We start from the raw sequence: 23,130 nt of genomic DNA on the forward strand, positions 1-23,130 counted from the left end.
TGTTAAAACCACAAAAAACTCTAATACAAAACTTCTGTGAAAGCTGGTGATGTCACGCAGAAGTCAATGGGGCTGTGCTTTGCAAACTGTAAATTCTTTCTTTGCGCAAAAAATCTTGCAAAGATTAGGATTTTTGTATTCTTATTTTTGTATTCTTGCTTTTTAGATTTTGGATTTTAATAAATAAATAGGCATTTTTAAAATGTAAGTTTAGTCATGGTTGAAAAAAACTCTAAAAGTACACAAATTTGAATTTTAATAAATAGGCCTCCCAAGAGTTTGGATACAGAATTTGAAGATTTGGTCAATTTAAACCCTGGGATTTGGCTGTATGCCAAACTGGATCCTGGATTTCATACATCCCAAAGAAATACCCATGTGCCACTGGTCTTAGTTATGTGCATTCTCTATAAAACAACTAGCTTGCCCGGGTGGAGCTAAAAACTGTAAATAGAGCACATAATTATTGCACTCCTTAAAATATATTCTGTATGTTGCAGCACCCCAGTCGCAAGGTGAAAAGGCCTTTATTGTGGTCACAAGAACTAGTGTAATAGTAATATCAAAGGAAATTTCTTTATACCCCACGCACAGGAAGAAGTTTTACCATTGAGCATGTTTTGTACCATATATCATAAAATATCTTTTTTGGAATAGTATATGTACCATCAGATGTGGTGAAATATGTTTACCAATAACAAAGGACTATAATCTTTTGTATGTTTGATTGACTTTGCATATTGAGGTTGTTCCTGGTTTTCCTGGGGTATTTATGTCACATTCGAAGTCTGGGCATTGTGTAAATTACTTGATAGGGATATAGGTATAAAAATTGTCTTGATATTGTCTTGTTTCTTTTATGATAGTGAAGTAAAGGAGAATTGCTTTGGTTTCACACTTACTAACACCGCCATAATAAGCTGTAAAAGTTCATCTAAATATAATCAGCTCTGTATAAACAACCCCTCCTTTTCACCCCTGATATATACAGTGCTGACTGCATAACTTAGTGTTATATTGGTTAGGGTCGGAGTGGGGGATGTAATGTAGTAAAAGGCACTAAGTTTGCCCAGAAGCAGTAACCCATAGCAACCAATTAGAGGATTTGTTTTTAAACAGGTGACCAGTGAATGCTACCTGCTGATTGGTTGCTATGGGTTACTGCTCCTGGGCAAACGTAGCGCCTTTTATTACATTACCCAAAAGGCTTCTCTGCCCCGTAGCCCACTAGCACTTGTGCCGCAGGGAATGACCCCTGCAGGCCCGGATTTTTAGCAAGGCCACAAATGAAGGTGTTGCGTGACAAAATCGGCGGGCTCTAGGACCTGGCGGCCTAGGGGCAACAGATAAGGAAGGCCATGCCTGGACCCCTGTTATGTTATAGGTAAGGGTAATGTCATTGCCAATTATTATTGAGTGGGGAGCCAATTTCTACTGTTTTCATTCCTAGCTCATCCCATGCAAAAAATAGTCTCTGTTCAAGATGAGATGACTCTGTAAGGGTCGTGGCTATATATCTGGTAGGCCTTAGCTATGCCACTGATCACATCCTTGAGTCTCTTCAGCTCTGTGGAGAGAGCATAAGGTACTCATTCATGCATGGGCTTCTCCAACTACCGTTGACTTACAACAAAGAATACTGCTGGGAGTTGTATTTCGGCATGTAAGGCAGCTGAAATATAAATTAGAGCCTTTCTGGAGTGCAAATTACTTCTGCCCTGCCCCTCCTTATAGTCAAAACTTCAGGTTAAGAAAAGCAGAGGTTCAGTTGCTACCACTTAGTTGTACTGCATGGAACTTCGACTATGTGTAGCTTTGACATTCCCTGCATTGTGCAGGGAAGGCAAACTTTGTAGGAGGGAACCCACTCTGACTTTCATAATTTTGAGGCATCGAATTATTGTTTGCAATCACAAATGAGCATGCATATGTACTCCTGTGATTCGATCATTTCTGTCAGCCACAGACTGGATAATACATGCATGCAAATACACATGAACCGCAACTGCAAGTAGCCGAAGCTGCCCCAATGAGCAAAACAATGCAAGAAAGAACCTGTTCCTTCACAGCAAATATAAAGGAATAAGATACGTGGCAAACAGGCCCTCAAAGTGCATGTTCAATGGCACACAGACTGTAAATTAAAGTTCAAGGTACAAAACTGGTATCACGAGTAGGGTTGCCACCTTTTGGCAAAAAAAATCCCGGCTGGTGGGGGCGGGTACATAAAAGGGGGCGTGGTGTGACGTCAAAGGGACGGGGTTGTGCCTCAAAGGGGCGGGGCCACGGCGCGGCCAGGACAAGAACCAAAGGACAAGGTAAGTTTACAGGGGATTGGGGGCTGGCCGAGGTGGTCTTTTTAAGGGTATTACAAATTTACCAGCAGCTACATTGCCGGTAAATTTGTAATACCGGCCCCGGCCTTGGCAGGTGTTTTACCGGCTAGGCCGGTAAAATACCGGCCAGGTGGCAACCCTAATCACGAGATGATAATTGTTCTTGACAGTTCAGAATACTAATGGTCCTGGTTGAATATAGGTTCTTCAAAAAGTTATTTTTACCTGCTCCCCAGGCCCGGACTGGCAATCTGCTATAAGGTCCCATAGAAAGTCAGTATTTAATGGGCTGGTGGGGGCTGTTTGGGCCTCTGTGTACCTGAAATGCCAGGGCCTATTTTAATTCTCAGTCTGGACCTTCTGCTCCCTTTATTCCTTATTCTTATCACAGTTACTCATCTAATAAAATTACATGGCTAAAAATGAAGGAGTAGTCATATATAGGACTGCCTGCTTTGAAAAGCTCAGGTTTTACAGATGAAGATGCCCGTTGTCTCTTGTCCTAAACAAATTTTCCTCACAAATACCCTCATACACATTTAAGCATATAGGACACTCTGCCCCAGCCACACAGACATGAAAGGGGGAGCACAGTGGCGTAACTAGATGTTACTAGGCCACACAGCAAACTAATTTTAGGGCCCCAGCATAAAGGTTGTCCTTTTTTTACAAATATATGTTGAAATTGCTCATGGAGCCCCCTATACACCCTGGACCCCCCAGGGTCTGCTTCCTTTGTAGTTATGCCCCTGGGAGAGCACTAGAAAGGAGGGAGAAGAAGGCAGAAGACTTTTTAGAAAAACTTTCAGAATAAATTTAATTAATTTTCTGTTCTCTAAACAGGGCATATTTGCTAGTTCTGTATAAAACTGCAAACGTGAATAAAAACCTAATATAGTATGTAAGAGCAAAAGCAGAGAGTTAAAGGTGAACAAACCAAGCAGCAGGGACTGTTCTGCAATTAGGCAAGGTGAAAAATGTAATTTATATGGCATGTTACCAGGGGCAAAAAAGCCCAGTGTAGTTTTCCATTTTTAAAAAGAAATTCAGCTCTTTGGGGCAGATTCTCTATAGGACGAACTGGCCAACGCTAGCGTCAATTCACCAGAAATCACATCCGCAGGGACATCGCCAATTCACTAACAGGCATAGAGGACAATTTGCTACCGAAAGAGACCGTCGCACTCTATCGCCAGTCGACTTTTTGCTCTGGTGAATGGTTGTTACTCGGAGAATGTGCGTATTTTACAGAACATTACTTCTTTCGCCAGAGTTTACTTCGCCACCTCAGTTCTGGCAAACTGATAAGATGAAGCTACATCTTCCTCAATCTTATGTCAGTGACATCAGATCCTGTATGAAATGCATTAAAGTTTTAAAAAAAACGCTGGCAACTTTTCTTTTTTTAAATTGGGATTGCCTCCGAAAGTCGGAACTATTAAAGACTTATGTGTGAACAAATTTTTTTAACTAATTTGAGGGGCATGTCACATTTGTTTAATGGTGGGCTCATGTCTAGGGCATTAGAGGATCTCTTCTGTCTTTATTATGGCTCATAGGACATTTGTTTTAAATAGTGGCCAACATTACTAATAAAGACGTCCATATGACTTTTAGGTACCCGTCCTATTCAAATTAACCTAAGCATAAGAGTGCTAGGGAAGTTTCGCTTGGCACAAATGAACACTCGCACTGCCAAATTAACTTTAGCGAAAATTTGCCAGTGTTCGGCAAAAATTTGAGACACAACTTCAAATTTTAGTGAATTAGCGTAGTGGTAGCGAATTTGAGCCTGGCGATGTGGCGAGAAGTGTGCGAAGCAGTCGCTGTTGAATATTCACCCTTTAGTGAATTTGCCCTTTTGAATGTAGAAAATCCCAGTAGTACAACACTAGTGACCTACCCCTCACCTGCCTGGGCCTGAGAAGGCAAATGTATCAGTACATGTGCTGAATGGTATGAAGTGTAACATGGGCCTAGACATTTTAAGGGTCTGGCCACACAAGCAGATTAGATGAGATTAGTCGCCCCAGCGACAAATCTCCTCTTCCTCAGGTGACAATCTCCCGAACGCCTTACCCCTTCCCTCCGCCAGCTATGAAAATCGCCTGGGGGAAGGCACATGCGCTGCTTCGTCATGTTTGCAAAAGTCATGTTTATCAGCAACACAATTACTTTGGAGTAGCTTTTTACAACAACTGATGGGTAGATCAGTGATTGTTCTAGTTTGTTCAGGAAATACCGATTTGTCAAATCAATTTTTTGCCCATCGTGATTGGTTCTAAGCACACATGATAGAAACTGATGTGCATAAACACTTCCAGAGTAATCAAAATTCTTTTTTTTATAATTATTGACTGATAATTTTGCACTTGAAATACTTGCTCATCAGTTTAAAAGGGTTATGAACACAAAACCTCGCTACCTGCCTACAAAAGCCTGCACTACTGATTCTGACTTCCTGAAACAATGAAACAGATGCCAGTTTTTACAAGACTTCAAGGGGAACTGACTTCTGATACATTGTTTTGAGAGAGGAAATTGCTTTCAGCTGCATTTTGCAAATAACTTAAAAACCACATACATTTTTCAATGAATTTATTGAATGTACTTATGTTTGCTTTCATTAGCCTTGAGTTTACTTACCCTTTAACAACGCTGCTGCATATTTTTATAACAATAGCACCAAACCAAAGCAGACAGACAGAAAGGCAAATACATAGATATCTAGAAAATTAAACAAGTGCACCCAATTATCAAATAAATGTGCAGATAACACATCAATTACTATATATGCATCAGGGTTATGGGAACCACATTCACAAGAAGATATTATATGTAGTTGTAAAGGGCTAACCACAAAAAAAGCAGGAAGTTAAGGTGCAGATTTATGTGAGATTAGAGCTCACCACAGAAAAATTCACCCGATTTTTATTCACTCACATGGGATTGTTATAAGCGTCTTCATTAATGGGTGAAAGTTAGAGTTCACCATTTGATAAATACGCTTCTAAAAATCCCATAGGAATGAATATAAGGTGGGTGAATATTCCTGTTGTGAGCTCTAATTTTATGAATTGTAATGCCCTTTAAGTGTGGCTTCCTTGGTTACCTTACCTTTTACATAAAAATAACTACCATGTAGCTGTAGCTATGGTGGAAAATAATTTCTGCTGAGCTAGCTTTTCGAATAAGTTGCTGCAGTACTGAATGGTATGTGTATGTGGTTTATCTTAAAACTGAACACTTGACTTTAGTCTTCTTGCAAACTAGGCATCATTTCTTTTATCATAACAATCGTAATGACTGGTGTTGACCATGTGATGTCTCTGGTGGAAATGTAATAGAAGTCGCAAAAATGGCACAAATAAGAATAAAAATCCACATTTCACAATGTAATATTCTTTCGTTAGATTCTTATCACATTGTGAATTGTAATGCATGTTTGAAGGTGCCGTAATCTTTTGGAGCAAGCAAGCTATTTTTTCAGTAAGAATTTTTATTACATACACAGCTCACTGGCACAAACGATAAAATTCCCAATCTTTCTTCCACTGTGGAAGTGGTTGGTAAACAGTTCGTAAAAGCTATACAGCTATGGGATCTGTTATAGGGAAACCCATTATCCAGAAAGCTCCAAATTATGGAAAGGCTGTCTCCCATAGACTCCATTTTATCCATATAATCCAAATTTTATAAAATGATTTCCTTTTTCTCTGTAATAATAAAACAGTACCTTGCACGTGATCCAAACTAAGATATAATTAATCCTTCTTGGAGACAAACCCAACCTATTGAGTTTATTTAACATTAACATGATTTTCTAGTAGACTTAAGATATGGAGATCCAAATTACAGAAAGATGCATTATCCGGTTCCAAGCATTCTGGTTGACAGGTCCCATACCTGTATTAGATTTGCACTAAGGAAAATTTGTTCCCGCAATGGCATACAATTACACACTGCAAATATTTTTCCATCCCCAAATATTATTATATTTTCCCTTATGTTTGTAAGAAGAAAGGCAATTACTTTTGGCTAATCCATAAGTATTTACACAGTATTTACCTATTGATGGAAGCACATAGAAGGACAAGTGCACTTTAAACAGAAAGAGAGAAACTAATAGCCAGACCAATACCGTGAGATGCAAACTTACATACATAGCTTCATACAATCCATACACGACTTAATTAATCACATTAATCACAAGTCCTTTGTCTCAGCATAAAACAGATAGTACCTACCAGTACAGGGGTCTGGTCCCTTGTTTTCCTGGGGGGTTTCCAGGTTTTCTCCTTGGTTTCTGTATTGATGTAGAAGTTTCTGCCTGAGAGAGGGTCAAAGTGGCACTCCCAGTTGTCAATCATGTGGACAGGAGGATGGTTGGGGCTGGGAGGAATACCTTTTCCCATCTTCATGTCCTCTAGGTTACTATACACTGGATTTTCCTGCATTGGTTTCGCTAAGCTCACCTTAGCATAATTAATAAGCAATATTAGCCATGGGGTAGGATGTGAATATTATGCATTTATTACTTAAACATGCCAAATGTCATTTATACATGACACAAGAACAAGCGGCTACTATTGCGGGGTGGCAACACCACTTACAGTTTGTGCACTAAATACTGAGGGACATACATACTCTGCTGTATATGCTACATTGTAAGCTCCAACATTGTACTTCTTTTACTATAGCACTGAATGTCCCATACATTCCAATATTGTACTTGTTACAGCAATAAACTCTTACTAAAATTTACATGAGTTACAGTTTGGGCAGTGAGAAGTTCCTAATTAAATGATCATGCCAACCAGCTGAATCCAGAAAAAAAAAGGAATAAAACAATGACAATAAACACGACGCCTTTTATTTAAGAGAAGAAAATTAACTCTTAAAATAAATAAATACTCTACAGCCACCTAAGGAGTGTTATTCGATTATAAAGAAAAAAGGACCTTGTTTGTGACTGTATCAGATTCACCAGACCTCTTCCCTTAATATTAGTCACAATGATAATGGTTACTTAGTTTATATTTATTGTATAAGTTTAAATAGACAACCTTATCTGCTTAAATTACCCAACTAGATACTTTGTTATAAGTCTCTAGGATAAGCTGATAACACCAGGTTATATGAATTGTGAAAATGACAATGTTGCTTTTTGGTAAGTAAAATAGGTTCAGCTTCACCCTGCTGTATAATGAATGAATATAACGTGCCTCGTGTAACATTCACCATAAAAAAACCTTTTTAAATAAAAAGAAAAAATATCATTTTCGTTGTTTATTTATTTTATTCCGAGTTAACCCACAGCACCATAAACAATTGATAGCTAGATTTCAGTCAAGTTAATCCATTATAAGTGCCAATACTATATAGAACTCCAATTGATTTTTTTTTCCAATTGGTTTTTTATGGTGAATGTTACGCGAGGCACGTTATATTCATTCATTATACAGCAGAAGTTGTGTAATGAAGCTAAATCTATTTTACTTCAAAAATAATCAACATTGTAATTTTCACAATTCATATAACCTGGTGTTATCAGTTTATCCTAGAGACTTATAACAAAGTATCAAGTGGGGTAATTTAAGCAGATAAGGTTGTCTATTTAAACTTATACAATAAATATAAACAAATAACCATTATCATTGTGACTAATATTAAGGGAAGAGGCCTGGTGAATCTGATACAGTCACAAACAAGGTTCTTTTTTTTCTTTCTCTTTTTTTCATTATAATAAACACAATTCCGGCACATACCTAACTCTATAATAAAGCATATGTTTGTGAAAATAGAAATACAAATGCAATCTTCTAGTCTCAATTAACTGTAGTTCTTCCAGTTTTAATGCACATACAAAATGCAGTTCTATATGGAAAGGGCTTTAGAAACTCTGGCTCTATACAGAGATATAAATATATATATATATCTATCTAAATATCCCAGCATTCTCCATAAGCATAATGTTGTTATCCAGAATCTGAAGAACCCCCATCAATAAAATAGGACCCACTAGATTATGCAGCAGCAGAGAATGGGTATGCTTAGAGACAGTAAAGGAATACAGTTTTCATATAGTATTGAGGAATTGTATTCCTAGATATATTAGTAAAGAATCTTTTAGTGGTTCCCTTTTTGTCAAATGTATTGCACTGAGAGGCATAACATTCTAAGAAATACTGGAGACACTACTAAATGTAAGGTTAAAAGACTCTGATTTTACCTGAGAAGTCCAATCAAACAGCAGCGATACTCCTGAGGATTAGGACATTATAAACTCCATTGTGTCTTTCAACAGCCTATACTCCACACACAATCCCCTTTCTACCACTTGCCTATCACTGCTTTTCTATATCCTGTTTCCACACAAAAAAAGAGGAACCTGGCCTTTTGCAAGAAAATGTTTTTAAAGCCACATCCTACTGTAATTATTGTATATTATGTGTATAGTGCTAGGAAATGTGAGTAAAGCTACTTGTACCCTAAATATGTTTATCACACCTGTGCTCAGATAGAACATGGTTATGCCATGTTAAGTAAACAACATATAGGGGCACATTTACTAAGCTCGAGTGAATGAAAAAAACTTAGAATTTCGAAGGTTGTTTTTTGGGTACTTCGACCATTGAATAGGCTACTTCGACCTTCGACTACGACTTTGACTTCGAATCGAACGATTCAAACCAAAAAATTTTTGACTATTTGCCCATTCGATAGTCAAAGTACTGTCTCTTTAAAAAAAACTTCAACTACCTACTTCGTCACTTTAAACCTACCGAGCATCAATGTTAGCCTATGGGGACCTTCCCCATAAGGTTCCTAAGCTTTTTTTGATCAAAGGGAAATCCTTCGATCGATGGATTAAAATCCTTCGAATCGTTCGATTCAAAGGATTTAATCGTTCCATCGAATGATTTTTCCTTCGACCGAAGTATTTGCGGTAAATCCTTCGACTTCGATATTCGAAGTCGAAGGATTTTACTTTAAGGGTCGAATATCAAGGGTTAATTAACCCTCGATATTCGACCAATAGTAAATGTGCCCCATACTGTTTATAAGCAGAATGCAGAGCAAAACATTTTTCTGGTATCAGGTAAGATTTTTCCCAGTATACCAGCATATCTGTGTTTGATGGTTCCATGCATAAATCACTATTTGCACAATATTCCACTTTCAAATTGTATGGGGCAATATTATGGAATAAGTTTTCATGGGCAAAAAAATTGGTATTGTTGGGTTAAACACTAGGGGGCAGATTTATCAAGGGTTGAATTTAAAACCGTCGAAATTCGAATTCAAAAAGACCAATCCGAAATTAAATCACAGGGTTTTTTTGGCCAAATAGGTCAGTTTTTGATCGAATAGGTCCGTTTTCGATCGAATTTGAAACGTACGAATCGAAGTAATAGCGCATTTTAGCGCATTCCCCCCAAAAAAGCTTTGATTTTTCAAAGTCCACCAAAAGGTTCTAGGAGGTCCCCCATAGGCTAAAACAGCAATTCATCATTTAGATGGCGAATGGTCAAAATCAAATTTTTAAAGAGACCGTACATGATGAATTTCGAAATTCTAATTTTTTTCAAATTCGAATGGAATTTGGACTATTTCCTAGTCGAAGTACAATAAATTAGCTCAAAATTCTAATTTTTTTAATTCGAATTTTCACTTCGACCTTTGTTAAATCTGCCCATAGCTCTCTTTTATTTTACATAGCATGCAAGGCAATACCAAGTCACACCTGCAATTTCCACCCACTTTCATACAAATATTTTGATGTATTACCAAAGTGTAAAACAAAAAGTCTAAATGGTTTGTAGTTTGGCATTCTCAGTACAGTGCTGGGTTAAAGGGGTGGTTCACCTTTAAGTTAACTTGTAGAATGGTATAGAATGGGCAATTCTAAGAAACTTTTCAATTGGTCTTCATTATTTATTTTTGAAAGGTTTATAAATATTTACCTTATTCTTCTGAATCTTTCCAGCTTTCAAATGGGGGTGACTGACCCCATTTAAAAACAAATGCTCTGTAAGGCTACAAATTTATTGATAATACTATTTTTGGTTACTCGTTTTTCTAGTCAGGCCTCTCCTATTTATATTCTAGTCTCTTGTTCAAATCAGTGCATGATTGCTGGGGTAGTTTGGACCCTAGCAACCAAACTGCAGAAACTGCAAACTGCGGAGCTGCTGAATAAAAAGCTAAATAACTCATCAACCACAAATAATGAAATGAAAACCAAATGCATATTGTCTCAAAATATCGCTCTCTACATCATACTAAAAAATAATTCTCACAGTTTCTCAGTATCCTGAGTAAAGATACTTTATGAACTACATTATTTCTAATGAACTAAATAAAAGCTTATAAAGGAATGGGACCTATTATCAAGAATGCTTAGAACCTGGGGTTTTCCGATTAAAGGAGCCTTCCATAATTTTACTCTCCATACATTAAGGGGGCCCATTTACTAACATTTATATTTCGATTTTTTTTCCACCAATCTCTAAAAATTTGTGGTTTTCTAATTTTTTTTAAAAAAGCTCTTAAAATTTTAGATTTATTAAGTGTAAAAACCACAAAAACGTCTAATGCAAAACTTCCCCAAGTAAAATTTGTTCAGGTCCTATAGACGTCAATGGGAGCTGCTTTAATCCTATTGGACCGATTTCAATCAATTCGGACTGTTAGAGGTTTCCGGGGGGGTTTCGCTTAGTATTGTCCGAAGAATTCAAACTTTTGAGATGTATTCGTATTTTTTGGCTAATCGTTCAAAGCAATTTTCAGTTCATACTTGTTTTATTCAGTTTTTTTAATAAATCTTATGACATAATCTATAATATTTTATCTTATAATAAAACTATGAATAATAAATCTTATTCATAGTTTTTGAGTTTGTGTAGTTTTTGGATGGCCATTCCATAATTCTGAGCTGTTTGTATAACGGGTTTCTGGATAACGGATCCCATACCATACATTAAAACGGTATAGGTTCTGAGTATTGTATCAGCAATCCTCTAATATAATAATAATAATCACTACTTTATACCCAACTATATTCAGACAAAAATATTATACATATATTAAACAAAGGCAGTGACAAATAAATTAAGAAAGTCCAAAAATATATAGAAGAAGACGGGCACAAACCCCAAAAGAAGCCTTGCGTAATATAGGTTATAATGTCCACCCTCAGTATTTTAGACGTTATCTAAAGCTGCCAGTGTTCCCCTACCCTGGGGGGGGCTGAATTGATATAGTAGAGAAGGAGAAGTACAGACATGCACAAGGCACCAAGGCATTTGTAGTTTTGATAGTTCCTGCTCTGCGAGCTTCCTTTTTTATTATATAATTAGAGCATCAGAAGGTGCAGGCAGCCGGTGCCACTTTCCATCCTGCAAGAGCAAATACAGCAGCAGAATTCAGGTGTTGCTATATGTTACTAGACCTGGAGGAACATACTCATTGGTGCTATAGATACAATTCTGGTTGAAACATGCTATAAATATGATTGGTGTGAATGTTATTAATTCAGAGAAAGAGTAACAGATCAAGGGGCAAATTCCCTAAGCAGTGCAAATTCGCTAGTGACTGCTTCGCCCACTTCGCCAGGCGTAAATTCGCAAGGACAATGCTAATTCCCTAAAATGCAAAGTTGCGTCCAGGGTGCTGAACACTGGTGAAGTTACATTAGCGTTACTTCGGCAAGCAAAGCGAAGTTGCGCTATCGTTGGCTAATTTGCATATGGCGGGAAGTGAAAGTTGAATGGACGTATATGTTGCAGCAAATACATTACATTGTACCAGGGAACCTTAATATAATAAAATACAGTTGTTATATTGCCATACACATGAGCCCAGTGTATAGTTTGTGTGCCATATGTTAGGAAATGTTAAAAAAGTTTACGGTCTTTTGCAGGCTATCACTCAGAAAAAAGGAAAAGACGACAGCATTTTTTGGAACTTGGAACATTTTTCAAAAATAATTGAGGAAGTCCTAATACTCCATTGCACTTCGCCTGGTCTGAGCTGGCGAAAGCAAGTCTGGCGCAAGAGGTAACGTTCAGTAAAATCCACATCTTAGTGAATTTGCGGAGTCAGTTCACCAGAGCGAAAATTCACCTGGCATTAGAGTGTGAAGCAACGCTAGCGTCTATCTCCTTCACTAGCGAAGTGACGCCTGCGCCCGTTACGAAATGACGTCACGCTGGCGAAATTTCGATAGCTTTAGTCACTTCACCCTTTAGGGAGATTTATCCACTCCAAGTACAGAACAACATTTCGGGGAAACATTGTTCTGTACTTGGAGTGGTAAAACTGGCTATAATAAAGGATTATTTGCATAGCAAGAAGTGGTGAAGTGCTTGCCTTTCCTGTGAAATTTTGTTGTATTACATAAACCCATTTGGACACTGGATAGCCATAGTTATTATTATTATTATTATTAACATGTATTTATATAGCGCCAACATATTGCGTAGCACTGTAAAGTAAATGTGATTATACAACTACATCACATGAATTACATACATAGAACATATGGAGTAACAAACATCACAATCAAAACAGGTACAAAAAGGTGAGGAAGGCCCCAAGCATAGGCATACAGTCTAAAGGGAAGGGAGTAATACACAAGGTGTGGGAGTGGGCAAGATCTAATTAAGTGGGTGAGAAATGTGGTACTGTATATGGTGTTGAGTTTGGTAGTTAAGCAGAGTGAGGGTAGGCTTCTCGAAAAAAGTGCGTTTTCAGAGAATTCTTGAAAGCAGAAAGGTTGGGAGAAAGTCGGACAGACCGTGGGAGAGTGTTCCAGAGGAGGGGTGCAGCCCTTGCAAAGTCTTGATTGCGAGCATGTGAGGAGGTAATGAGAGAAGAGTTGGTTGCCCCAAATCTAAGGGTCTTCATAAATATGTCAGTAGTATTCCTAATTTCCTCATAGAGCAAGTCTTCCAGGAACTATGGAAAAAAATACTCTGACAAATTGTGAATTGTTTGTTGCTAAATAAGTCCATTTAAGTCTCAATATTGGGTTAAAGTAATTCATGCTGGTATATCATCCGTTGTTACCAAGTAGGAGGCAGAATTTAAAGCAAGTAACAGAAGATATACTGAATGCCTAGACTCTATTGGACCTCAGCCAAGACCAATTTCCTTCAGCTATTTCTTATTTACACCATTAGTCTATATGTTATACCTGTAACTTTTAGTACTGTCTACATCTAATTGTGGGACTTGGATGTCAGGGTCTCCAGTTGTGATCATAATAGTATCCTTTATATAAATTGCTATTGCTTTACATCAAAGAACCATGTTTACTATGATGAATCATAAAGCACATTAACTTTGTTAAAGAATTATTTAGAAAACAAAGTGGATTAGAAGATAAGATTAGACATTCAGATTCTTAGCATCTTAGTGTAGGACATGCCCTGCCACCACCACCAATACCGCTCTGATTAGAAGTGAGTTAAGGAGACAACCACTCATTATTTTTCCAGAAATCTGAAAGGGGAACTGTCAACTACATCAACTAACAAACCTCCATTGCAAATAGTCTTAATTTATAACCATTCTATAGAAAATGTACCATGTATTTATAAAGCCCTAACAGTTTTACAACGCTGTACAAAAATACAACCAATACAAGAGATACAGAGGGACCTGTGCTTGGGTATGAGACACAAGAGAGGTCGTTTTCTTTAAGAAAGTGTGCAAAGTCCAAAAAAACTGATTGATAAATGATAATGTTTTGTAAATATTGCTGGAAGTGGCATGATTTAGTGATTGATTGAATATAAGGTGTAAAGGGCAGAGCAAAGTTCTCCATATGTACCATCCATTGCTGTGATCAGGCTTTATAAATGTGCTTTAGTGGGATAAGTAGGGGCGTAAATAGACAAAGCATTTCAATTCTATTTTCCATTATAGAGACCTAATAACTGAATAACATCTACTAAATAAAAAAAATAAGCCCTTACTGTAAGCACAATGTGATTGCTTGCTGTAACCAGGAAAAAAAGAACATCAATCAAAATGCCCCTATTAACCTATCACTGCTTTCAGCATAGGTACTGTATGTGGGAAACAAGCAGGTCAATCAAAAACATTCTCTTTCCAACAAAAGAATTGCATCAGAATTGAGATCCTCTTATGCCTGTCTGCCTTCATAAACAAATTTACCAATGTTACTCAATACAAATATAGATAAATAACAGTTTGCAAGTAGTGATGAGCAAATCTGCCCCATTTGTCTCGTGGTGACATAGCGCAAAATACATCAGGGTCAATGAGTGTTCTGTCATGGCGAAAATTATTGATTTTTATAATTGCTTTGAAAATGACTCATATTATGATGCCAAAATGTCATCACTTTTTGTAAAGGTACTTTTTAGAAATAATGTGCTCTGGAATACAACTATTTTAGGCGAAAGACCCTTTTCACGTATAGAGTTAGACTTGCAGGAAAGCAGTGTCTTCCTTGAGAGTATTTAATAACAAGAGCCAAGGTGTGTGTTCATTTAATTACCCAGCTATTAGTACATTTTATAATATTTATAATACACAAAAGCCATGAATATCCTGTAAATTATATCCTTATAAACGGTGAGTAGTGATGTCATCAGTTATAAACGGTGAGTAGTGATGTCATTTCTGTCACATGACTCACTAAAATTTGTGTATTATAATAAATAAAGTACCCCCAGTTGTAAAATATGAGGATATTCGAAGTTACCTCGGAGTTCCATGACCTGTATAAAAACACTCGGCCTTCGGCCTCGTGTTTTTATATGGTCATGAAACTCCTCGGTAATAATATCCTTATATTTTACAAGTGGGGGTACTTTATTCACTATATATTATCCATTAACATAATCCAATTTACAGCAGTCACAGGCAATAATCATAGGGACAATATAGAAAGGTATAATGTTAAATTCCATCCACCTGGAAATTTTGTGGCTTCTCATCTTGTTAAATGCAAAATGAATGGGAAAAAAAAATGACGGGGTTAGCTCTAATCTAAATGCCCTTTTAACAAGTGTAGTGTAGGGTAATTTCTTAGTACTGAATAACATTCTTTAATAATTCGAGCCTTTACATAACATTCAGTATGAAACCCATTCATTACAAATTAATGAATTTTTTTTTTCATAAAAAAAAAATACTAACAGTAATATTTTCCTCAATTGTACTTGCTTTTAGTTAACTGAGAGAACTTGTGAATTAATATGAGTGACCTCCATACACCAGGGTCCTAATGATTTATTACCGTATACCCTGAGGATGGAAAAAGTCAGAATCCAATGTCAATGGGAGAGGTCACTATCCTATTTTGACGTTTCTTTGGTCTGCGATGGCATTGGCCAGAAAATCTGACTATTTCTGACTTTTCAGGCAAAAATTCAAAAAAATTCAGGCTTTTCGACAAAAAAAAAACCTGAAAAAATCAAGTGATTTGGGGAAAAAAATCAGAAAAAAATGTATGATTCGCATTTTCACACGATTTTATTGATTTTTCCCCCTTCCGATTAAATTGTGCTTTTTTAATAATAAATAAGGTCAAATTGTGGATTCTAGTATGCTTTATGCAGAAAAATTGGGATTTTGATAAATAAGGCCCCAGATGTGAAAGTATTATTTGTGGCATTGGAGACGAGTCCGTATATCTTACTCAATGATGAAGGCTGAAAAGTGATAAGGGCAGAGGGGGATATATCCCCCACATATTGGAGAGGACAGAATACATCATAGAAAACAGGAACTGTAAAATGACAATGAATTTGTGCTTTTAATAATGAAACTCACCTTTTCAGATACACATTTGTAAAATGGAGATTTCTCCTTCTCACTTTTAGGAAAATGACCATGCCAAGAGGAACTAAGGGAGAAACTGGCAGATTTCTTATGCTTGGTAGACGGAGGAATCGTTGGTGTAAAAGACTCGCCTGAGTGAAACTTAAGGTAAGACTGGTCATCCATTGTAGAAGAAATAGGACTGAAAAATAGCAAGTTCTCTTGTGATCTAGTAAAATGTTTGATGCCTGCAAAGTTTAAAAAAAAAAGACATTTGTTGAATATCAAAATCACCACTCTTTAGTTAAAATTGATGAAATATCAAGTAATGAGTAAAAAAAAAAAGATTTGCTTAGTTGATAAAAAGGATGCACCAAATCTACTATTTTGGGATTTAGCCGAATCCCGAATCCTTTGTGGCTGAATACCGAACTGAATCTGAACCCTAATTTACATAAGCAAATTAGAGCCAGGAAAGGTGAAAAAGATAACTGTGCGTGTAGGGAGCAGGTAATTTTTTTTATCTTACTTCTTTCTGTGTGTGTGTGATGTTTAACGTAATGTGATTTTAAGGATTCGGTTCAGCCAGGCCCTTGGATTTGGCCAAATCTGAATTCTCTGAAAAAGGCTGAATCCTGGATTCACTGTATCCCTAAATAATGATTAATAAAAAATATATTGGTCAATTATGTGTTCACTTTAGAATTTATTCAAAAAGCACATCTGTCCACAGTTTGGCTGCATTCTGTACCTTGTGCTAGATAAAAAAAACCCAACCCGAAATGCAAGAGCAGGGTGCAGTCACCGGCACTTCCTAATCTACACATCTGAATGATGCTGAAATTAGGGGATGTTTAGTGAGCAGTAGGGTAGACATCTACTTGCTCTCCTGCACTCTCTCGTGACTACAGCAATGCCAAACACATACAGTACAATGTTTTATTCTTCGGAGCTAGGGTTGCCAACTTTTTGGCCTGTGGAATCTGGACAGGGGGCGGAGTCGTGACACGGCGGAGCAGGACAGTGATGTTGCAGGGGCGGGGCCATGACATCAGGGGCAGAGCTATGAAGCGGTGATCGCCAATTGGTCTGTCGTCGCGTCAATTATAGGAAGCCCTGCCCTGTTTTCCTAATTTGGAAAACCTGACAGGCAGTTTTGACCCAGGCAGCCCTTCAAAAAACTAGGCTGTCCGGGTCAAAACCGGGCAGGTGGCAACCCTAATTGGGGCAGATGCAGGTCTCTGAAAGAATTTATTTTATTAATGAACATAGTAAGCAATATGCAGGTTTAGCAAGCAGGTGGTGCTAAGTCCAACTGTGAGCCTATATAAGACAGTGCCTAGCTGAGACACTTCCTCTTTTGGCCTAGGAAGATCAAGAAGTAGCATTGTGGCCAGACCTATGGGGAGGTTGATCCAAGCTAGCTAGAGGTTAGTAGTGGTGTATGAGGTAACTTTAGAAGTGACAGCCAGTGAGGCTAGCATGAAAGGACAGCCTGTTGTTCAACTAAAGGAGTGAGTAGCTGGTGTTAGAGCCATTAAGGCGAATGTGTACCAGGGACAGGGACATGAGCATGGAGGTGTAAGTTTAGAGTAGGGACACGACAGAGAAGGGTGTGTGTAGAGTTCCCCTGGAACAGTTAAACAGCCAAGAGCCCGGGTCTTAAGTCTGTCTCCCTGCAAGTAATTATCCTTCAATAAAGTGTGTTTGGGTTCAAGCATTCATGTATGGATGTCTACTTGCTCAGGTCAGGACTGAGAATTAAAATAGGCCCTGGCATTTCAGGTACACAGAGGTCCAATCAGCCCACTTAATACTGACTTTCTATGGCACCTTACAGCAGCCCCTCTGGCATTTGCCAGAACCCACAGATTGCCAGTCCAGTCCTACATATGCGTTACATCACAGTGAGAGGTCACGTTACATTCTGAATGATTTTTGTGAACCACAGTGAAAACTGTCATGTACATTTTTTTAGTCCAGCTGACCATACATATATAGAGAACAAGCTTTATGACAACAAACGTTCATGGTATCACACTGGTCATTCCAATACACATTTACTGAAAATCATCCCAAAATTAGTTTCATGTTTGGCCAGCTCTATAGAATTATTCTGAATAGAAGTACAATGAATACATACTTTACTTTACCATAAGCAGTCTATGTTGTTAAACCTTACCTTATCATTTATACTGAGTAATACATGAGGACTATCAGATATTGAAGTTAAACATTTAATTATTTGCCTTGCTCTTCTGCCTCTTTGCAGCTTTCAAATGGAGTTCACTGACCCCACCAGACATAAAAACTATTGCTCTGTTTACAATTTTAATGTTATTGTTACTTATTTTCATTATTTTCATAATTATTCCCATACAAAATAGGTATAGTTTTATTGAGATTCCTTTCTTTTGTAGATCAAAAACCCACAGCAGTAGGATAACTAATTTTCAGAACATTGCAACATAAGTAGATATACCCAGTTTACTTTACCCAGGAAAACCTTATATTTTGGAACATATTGAAAAGGGGTAAATATATATTTCTACTCTAAACTACCAAACTGCAAAACTTTAATAAATGTAGCATAACAATAAGATGACCCCACTGATGACTTCAAAATGGGTCAATATGTCTTTCTATTCCAAACTGCAAAGAATTGCGAAAGTTTGTGAATTTGGCTATATTTGTGAAAATCGACTGTTAGCTTGCACTTTACAACATCTTACTTCACATGTGTCCAAAGATTTTAAAAAAGCATGCACATTAATGATAGTTACATAGTTAAGTTCAGTTAAAAAAAGACCATTAAATTCAACCTCTCGAAATGAAACTTAGTGCACATACCTACACACACTGAAACTTTTTATACCAATATCTATATTAGTTGTAGATTTTAAAATACAAAGGGAAGAGAGGACAAGTGTATACCCAATTCCTGTCCTTGGATTTCTAATTACATGAGGGATCAAAGGAATATAAGGAATATAAAACTGTAAACATTTAAACAAAAGATGACAGACAATGGTTTGAAGCACATGTAGGATAATGAAAAACTTAGGAGAAATGTATGGGCCTAGATACTGCAATGGTGTAAAATGTGCACGTTACTGATACTGTATATGTATTTACCTTCCTTGTCTTTGCTTCTGTGCTCTATGTTCTTCTCCAAGATCAATTGGTTGATATATGAAGAGGGTGCATGGAAAGGTTTAGTTTTTTCACTATCGTCAATTTTCTTAACTTGCCACCAATCTTTATCAGACTTTTTCAGCACTAGGAGAATATCCCCTTCGTTCAAACTAACGGTGCTGCCACCAGGGGCCTTGAACATGTAGCTACTTTGAAGTCTGAGAACGATGGGTTTCTTTTGCATGGAAGATCTTTTCCAGTTACGGCCATCCAGCTTCCAAGATTCAGAGAACATCTCAGGCAACCTAATAAACTGAGGAAGAGTAAATATTTTGAGGCTTTGTGGAACCATTTCTCAGCATGCAGATAGATTTGTTCAGGCTTACAATATTAGAAGCTTAAAGTAGCTTTAACAATAATCATCATCATAACAATATTAAATTGTGACGTCCTAATTATTTCTTGGTTGCTATGATCATTTTAATCCCTAACAACTAGATGGCTCTTAAATTTACAAGCCTGAGGCCTGTCTGCATCATATTAAACATTAGTTTAAAGGTGAAATACCCATTTAAAAGAATGAGTACAATGCCTTTTACAGGACTAAATATACATTGGCAAGATTATTGGGCTTATTTACAAATGGAAAGGCAGTGTGAAAAAAATGGGAGCAATCCACCATATTTTTGTACTTTGCATACTGCCCTTCTCTCTCCTTGAATTTCTGCAGGTCTTATCACTTTGCAGAGATGCACAAATTAGGGTAGCGGTGGTGAATGCAGGCTGCACGGGGCCCTGTAATTACAGTTGGCCCTATAGAAGAATACATCGCATTTTTTCCCACAATGCCTTGTGGCTTATGATATGCCTATTTAAATGAAACACTAAAAATAACACAAAAAAACACTTAAGCTCATATACAGTAAAACCTAATTTTACATCCCCTGATATTAGGTTCTCCTGCATTGTGCAACATTTTTTTTTGTGGTACCACCAATTTATAATACATGCATTTCTCTGATTTTTTTCTGGTCCCCTGAAAACTGTAAAATGGGGTTTCTCCTGTAGCTCATATAGAGATATATAACTGTAATCAGCATTATTTTTAGCTATGATTTGTATAGTGCTATCTTAATTTCAGAATGCAATATGTTTAGTTACTAGCTGTTTTCTTAAGGTAAAACTATTTACTTTACTACTAGTCTACAACTACTTACCACTGAGATCTTCAGCTCTCCGGTGGTAAACAGATGCATGTACAGGTATGGGACCTATTATCCAGAATGCTCTGGAAACTGGGTTTTTTCAGATAAGGGAAAAGGAGTAATTGTATCTAAGTTGGGATCAAGTACAATGTACTGTTTTATTATTATAAAGAAAAAGCAAATCATTTTAATAATATGAATTACTTTATTAAAATGAAGTCTATGTCAGATGGCCTTCCCACAAGGAACTTTATGTATAACGCAATATGTGAATATGTGAATATTTATTAAAACTACATGCACAAATGTGTGTAGGGGCTTCCCATCAACACATGAAAAGTACCATTCATTCCTTTCAAGTTGGGAAAAAACAGTGCCCTTTTATGGCTCAACAGGAAGGACTTTGTTAGCAATGTAAAAAGGGTGCTGATGATCTGTTCTATTGGAATGATTTTGGGGGCATCCAAGTTTATTTAGGAGAAACATTATTTATTTCACCGGTACTGCATTTATTTATTTCACATAAATTTATAGGGAACTACGTATCAGGGAGGTGCATATGATGAGGAGACACAAGCAATGTTCACTGTAAGGCCAACACTATCTTAAAGGAGAAGGAAAGGTTAAAACTAAGTAAGCCTTATCAGAAAGGTCCATCTACTGTAAATATACCAGTAAACCCCCAAAGTAGTACTGCTCTGAGTCCCCTGTCAAAAGAAACACTGCATTTCTTTCCTTCTATTGTGTACTCATGGGCTTCTGAATCAGACTTCCTGCCTTCAGCTTAAACCTATTGCCCTGGGCAAGAGCATGCTCAGTTTGCTCCTCTCCCCCCCCCTTCTCTGCTGTAATCTGAGCCCAGAGCAGGGAGAGACTCAGGCAGGAAGTGATGTCACACCATGTTAATACTGCAGCTCCTATCCTAAACAAACAGAGAGTTTCTAGAGCTTTTTACTCAGGTATGGTAAAACATTCTACAGAATAAATATAGCATTCTAGCTTGCATTATTGCAGCTAATCTATTGGCAATAAAATGCCTCCGTAGCTTTCCTTCTCCTTTAAGACAATCATAATCATATCACTATCATAAGCCAATATATCCTGTAAATAATATCCTTATAAATAGTACTTAGTTATGTAACTTGTGTTACATGACTCACTTTAATTTACAGGTCATGAACCCCTTAATTACTTATAATATCCTTATATTTTACAACAAGAGGTACATTATTCCCTATATAAATAACAAAATTAATGATTAGGAAAGTAATAGGTGCATAATCCAAGTCCACATTTGTCAGTCATTACCATTTAAATTTGTGTAATTATCATGAATGCCTTATTTAGTGTTTTATTCTTTCTACTGCTTTTTCTTCCAACAAAAAGGAATTGGATATAATTTTTAAAGACCCCAAAAACAGATAAAAAAAATCAGAGCTGCAGCAATCATAGCTGCTTTTAACTTGCACATATGAATGAATGAATGAATGAATGAAGAGGTAGAAGGGGACACCTATGTGTCTCCCCTGTCCCTCATAACTACAGGTATGGGACCTGTTATCTAGAATGCTCGGGACCTGGGTTTTTCTGGATAATGGATCTTTCTGTAATTTGGAGCGTCATACCTTAAAGGGGTGGTTCACCTTAAAGTTAACTTTTAGGGGCAGATTTATCAAGGGTCGAAGTGAATTAGAGGGAATTTTCGAAGTAAATAAATTCGAAGTAATTTTTTGGATACTTGGACCATCGAATAGGTTACTACGACTTCGAATTTACTTCGACTCCAATTCGAAGTAAAAATCTTTCGAGTATTCGACCATTCGATAATCGAAGTACTGTCTCTTTAAAAAAACTTTGACTTCAATACTTCGCCAAATTAAACCTGCTACAACCATTTTCTAAGTCTTTACACATCGAATAAAAATCCTTCCATCGATCGCTGAAATCCTTAGAAACGTTTGATTTTTATTTGATCGCAGGACTGCCAAATTTGCTGAAAAAACTTTGAATTCGATTTTCGAATTCGAAGTTTTTTAATTCGATGGTCGAATTTCAGAGTTTTTTGTACTTTGGAATTTGACCCTTGATAAATCTGCACCTTAGTATGTTATAGAATGATCAATTCAATCGTTTGATTTTTATTTGATCGCAGGACTGCCAAATTTGCTGAAAAAACTTTGAATTCGATTTCCGAATTCGAAGTTTTTTAATTCGATGGTCGAATTTCAGAGTTTTTTGTACTTCGGAATTTGACCCTTGATAAATCTGCACCTTAGTATGTTATAGAATGATCAGTTCAATTATTCATTATTTCTTTTTTATATTTTTTAATTATTTGCATTTTTCTTCTGACTCTTTCCAACTTTCAAATGGGAGTCACTGACCCCATCTAAAAACAAGTGCTCTGTAACGCTACAAATATATTGCCATTGCTAATATTTATTATTTTATTATTGCTTTTTATTACTCATCTTTTTATTTAGACTTCTCCTATTCAAATCTCAGTATTTTATTCAAATGGATGCATGGTTGCTAGGGTAATTTGAACCCTAGCAACCAGATTGCTGAAATTGCAAATAATAAAAAATGAAAAACAATTGCAATTTGTCTCAGAATATCACTCTCTACATCAAACCAAAATTAACTCAAAGGTG

The 23,130-nt window shown here is 36.9% G+C and overlaps 1 protein-coding gene across 4 annotated transcripts in view; it reads right to left on the minus strand.

Annotated features, from left to right (window-relative positions):
- Positions 1-23,130, minus strand: part of arhgap9.L (Rho GTPase activating protein 9 L homeolog) — a 69,611-nt gene that overhangs the window by 41,240 nt on the left and 5,241 nt on the right. For 2 of the 4 annotated variants that reach the window (XM_041582536.1, XM_041582535.1), the window contains exons 2-4: positions 19,272-19,584; positions 16,149-16,384; positions 6,584-6,811 (exon numbers count right to left, since the gene is read on the minus strand). In XM_041582536.1, coding sequence (XP_041438470.1) covers positions 6,584-6,811; positions 16,149-16,384; positions 19,272-19,566 — 759 coding nt within the window. In that variant the 5' untranslated portion in view covers positions 19,567-19,584. Of the gene's footprint in view, positions 1-6,583; positions 6,812-8,568; positions 8,670-16,148; positions 16,385-19,271; positions 19,585-23,130 lie in introns of those variants that run through there. The other 2 variants (XM_018247460.2, XM_018247462.2) reach the window with 2 other exon arrangements.

This window comes from Xenopus laevis, chromosome 2L (assembly GCF_017654675.1).
Source record: "Xenopus laevis strain J_2021 chromosome 2L, Xenopus_laevis_v10.1, whole genome shotgun sequence".
NCBI lineage: Eukaryota > Metazoa > Chordata > Amphibia > Anura > Pipidae > Xenopus > Xenopus laevis.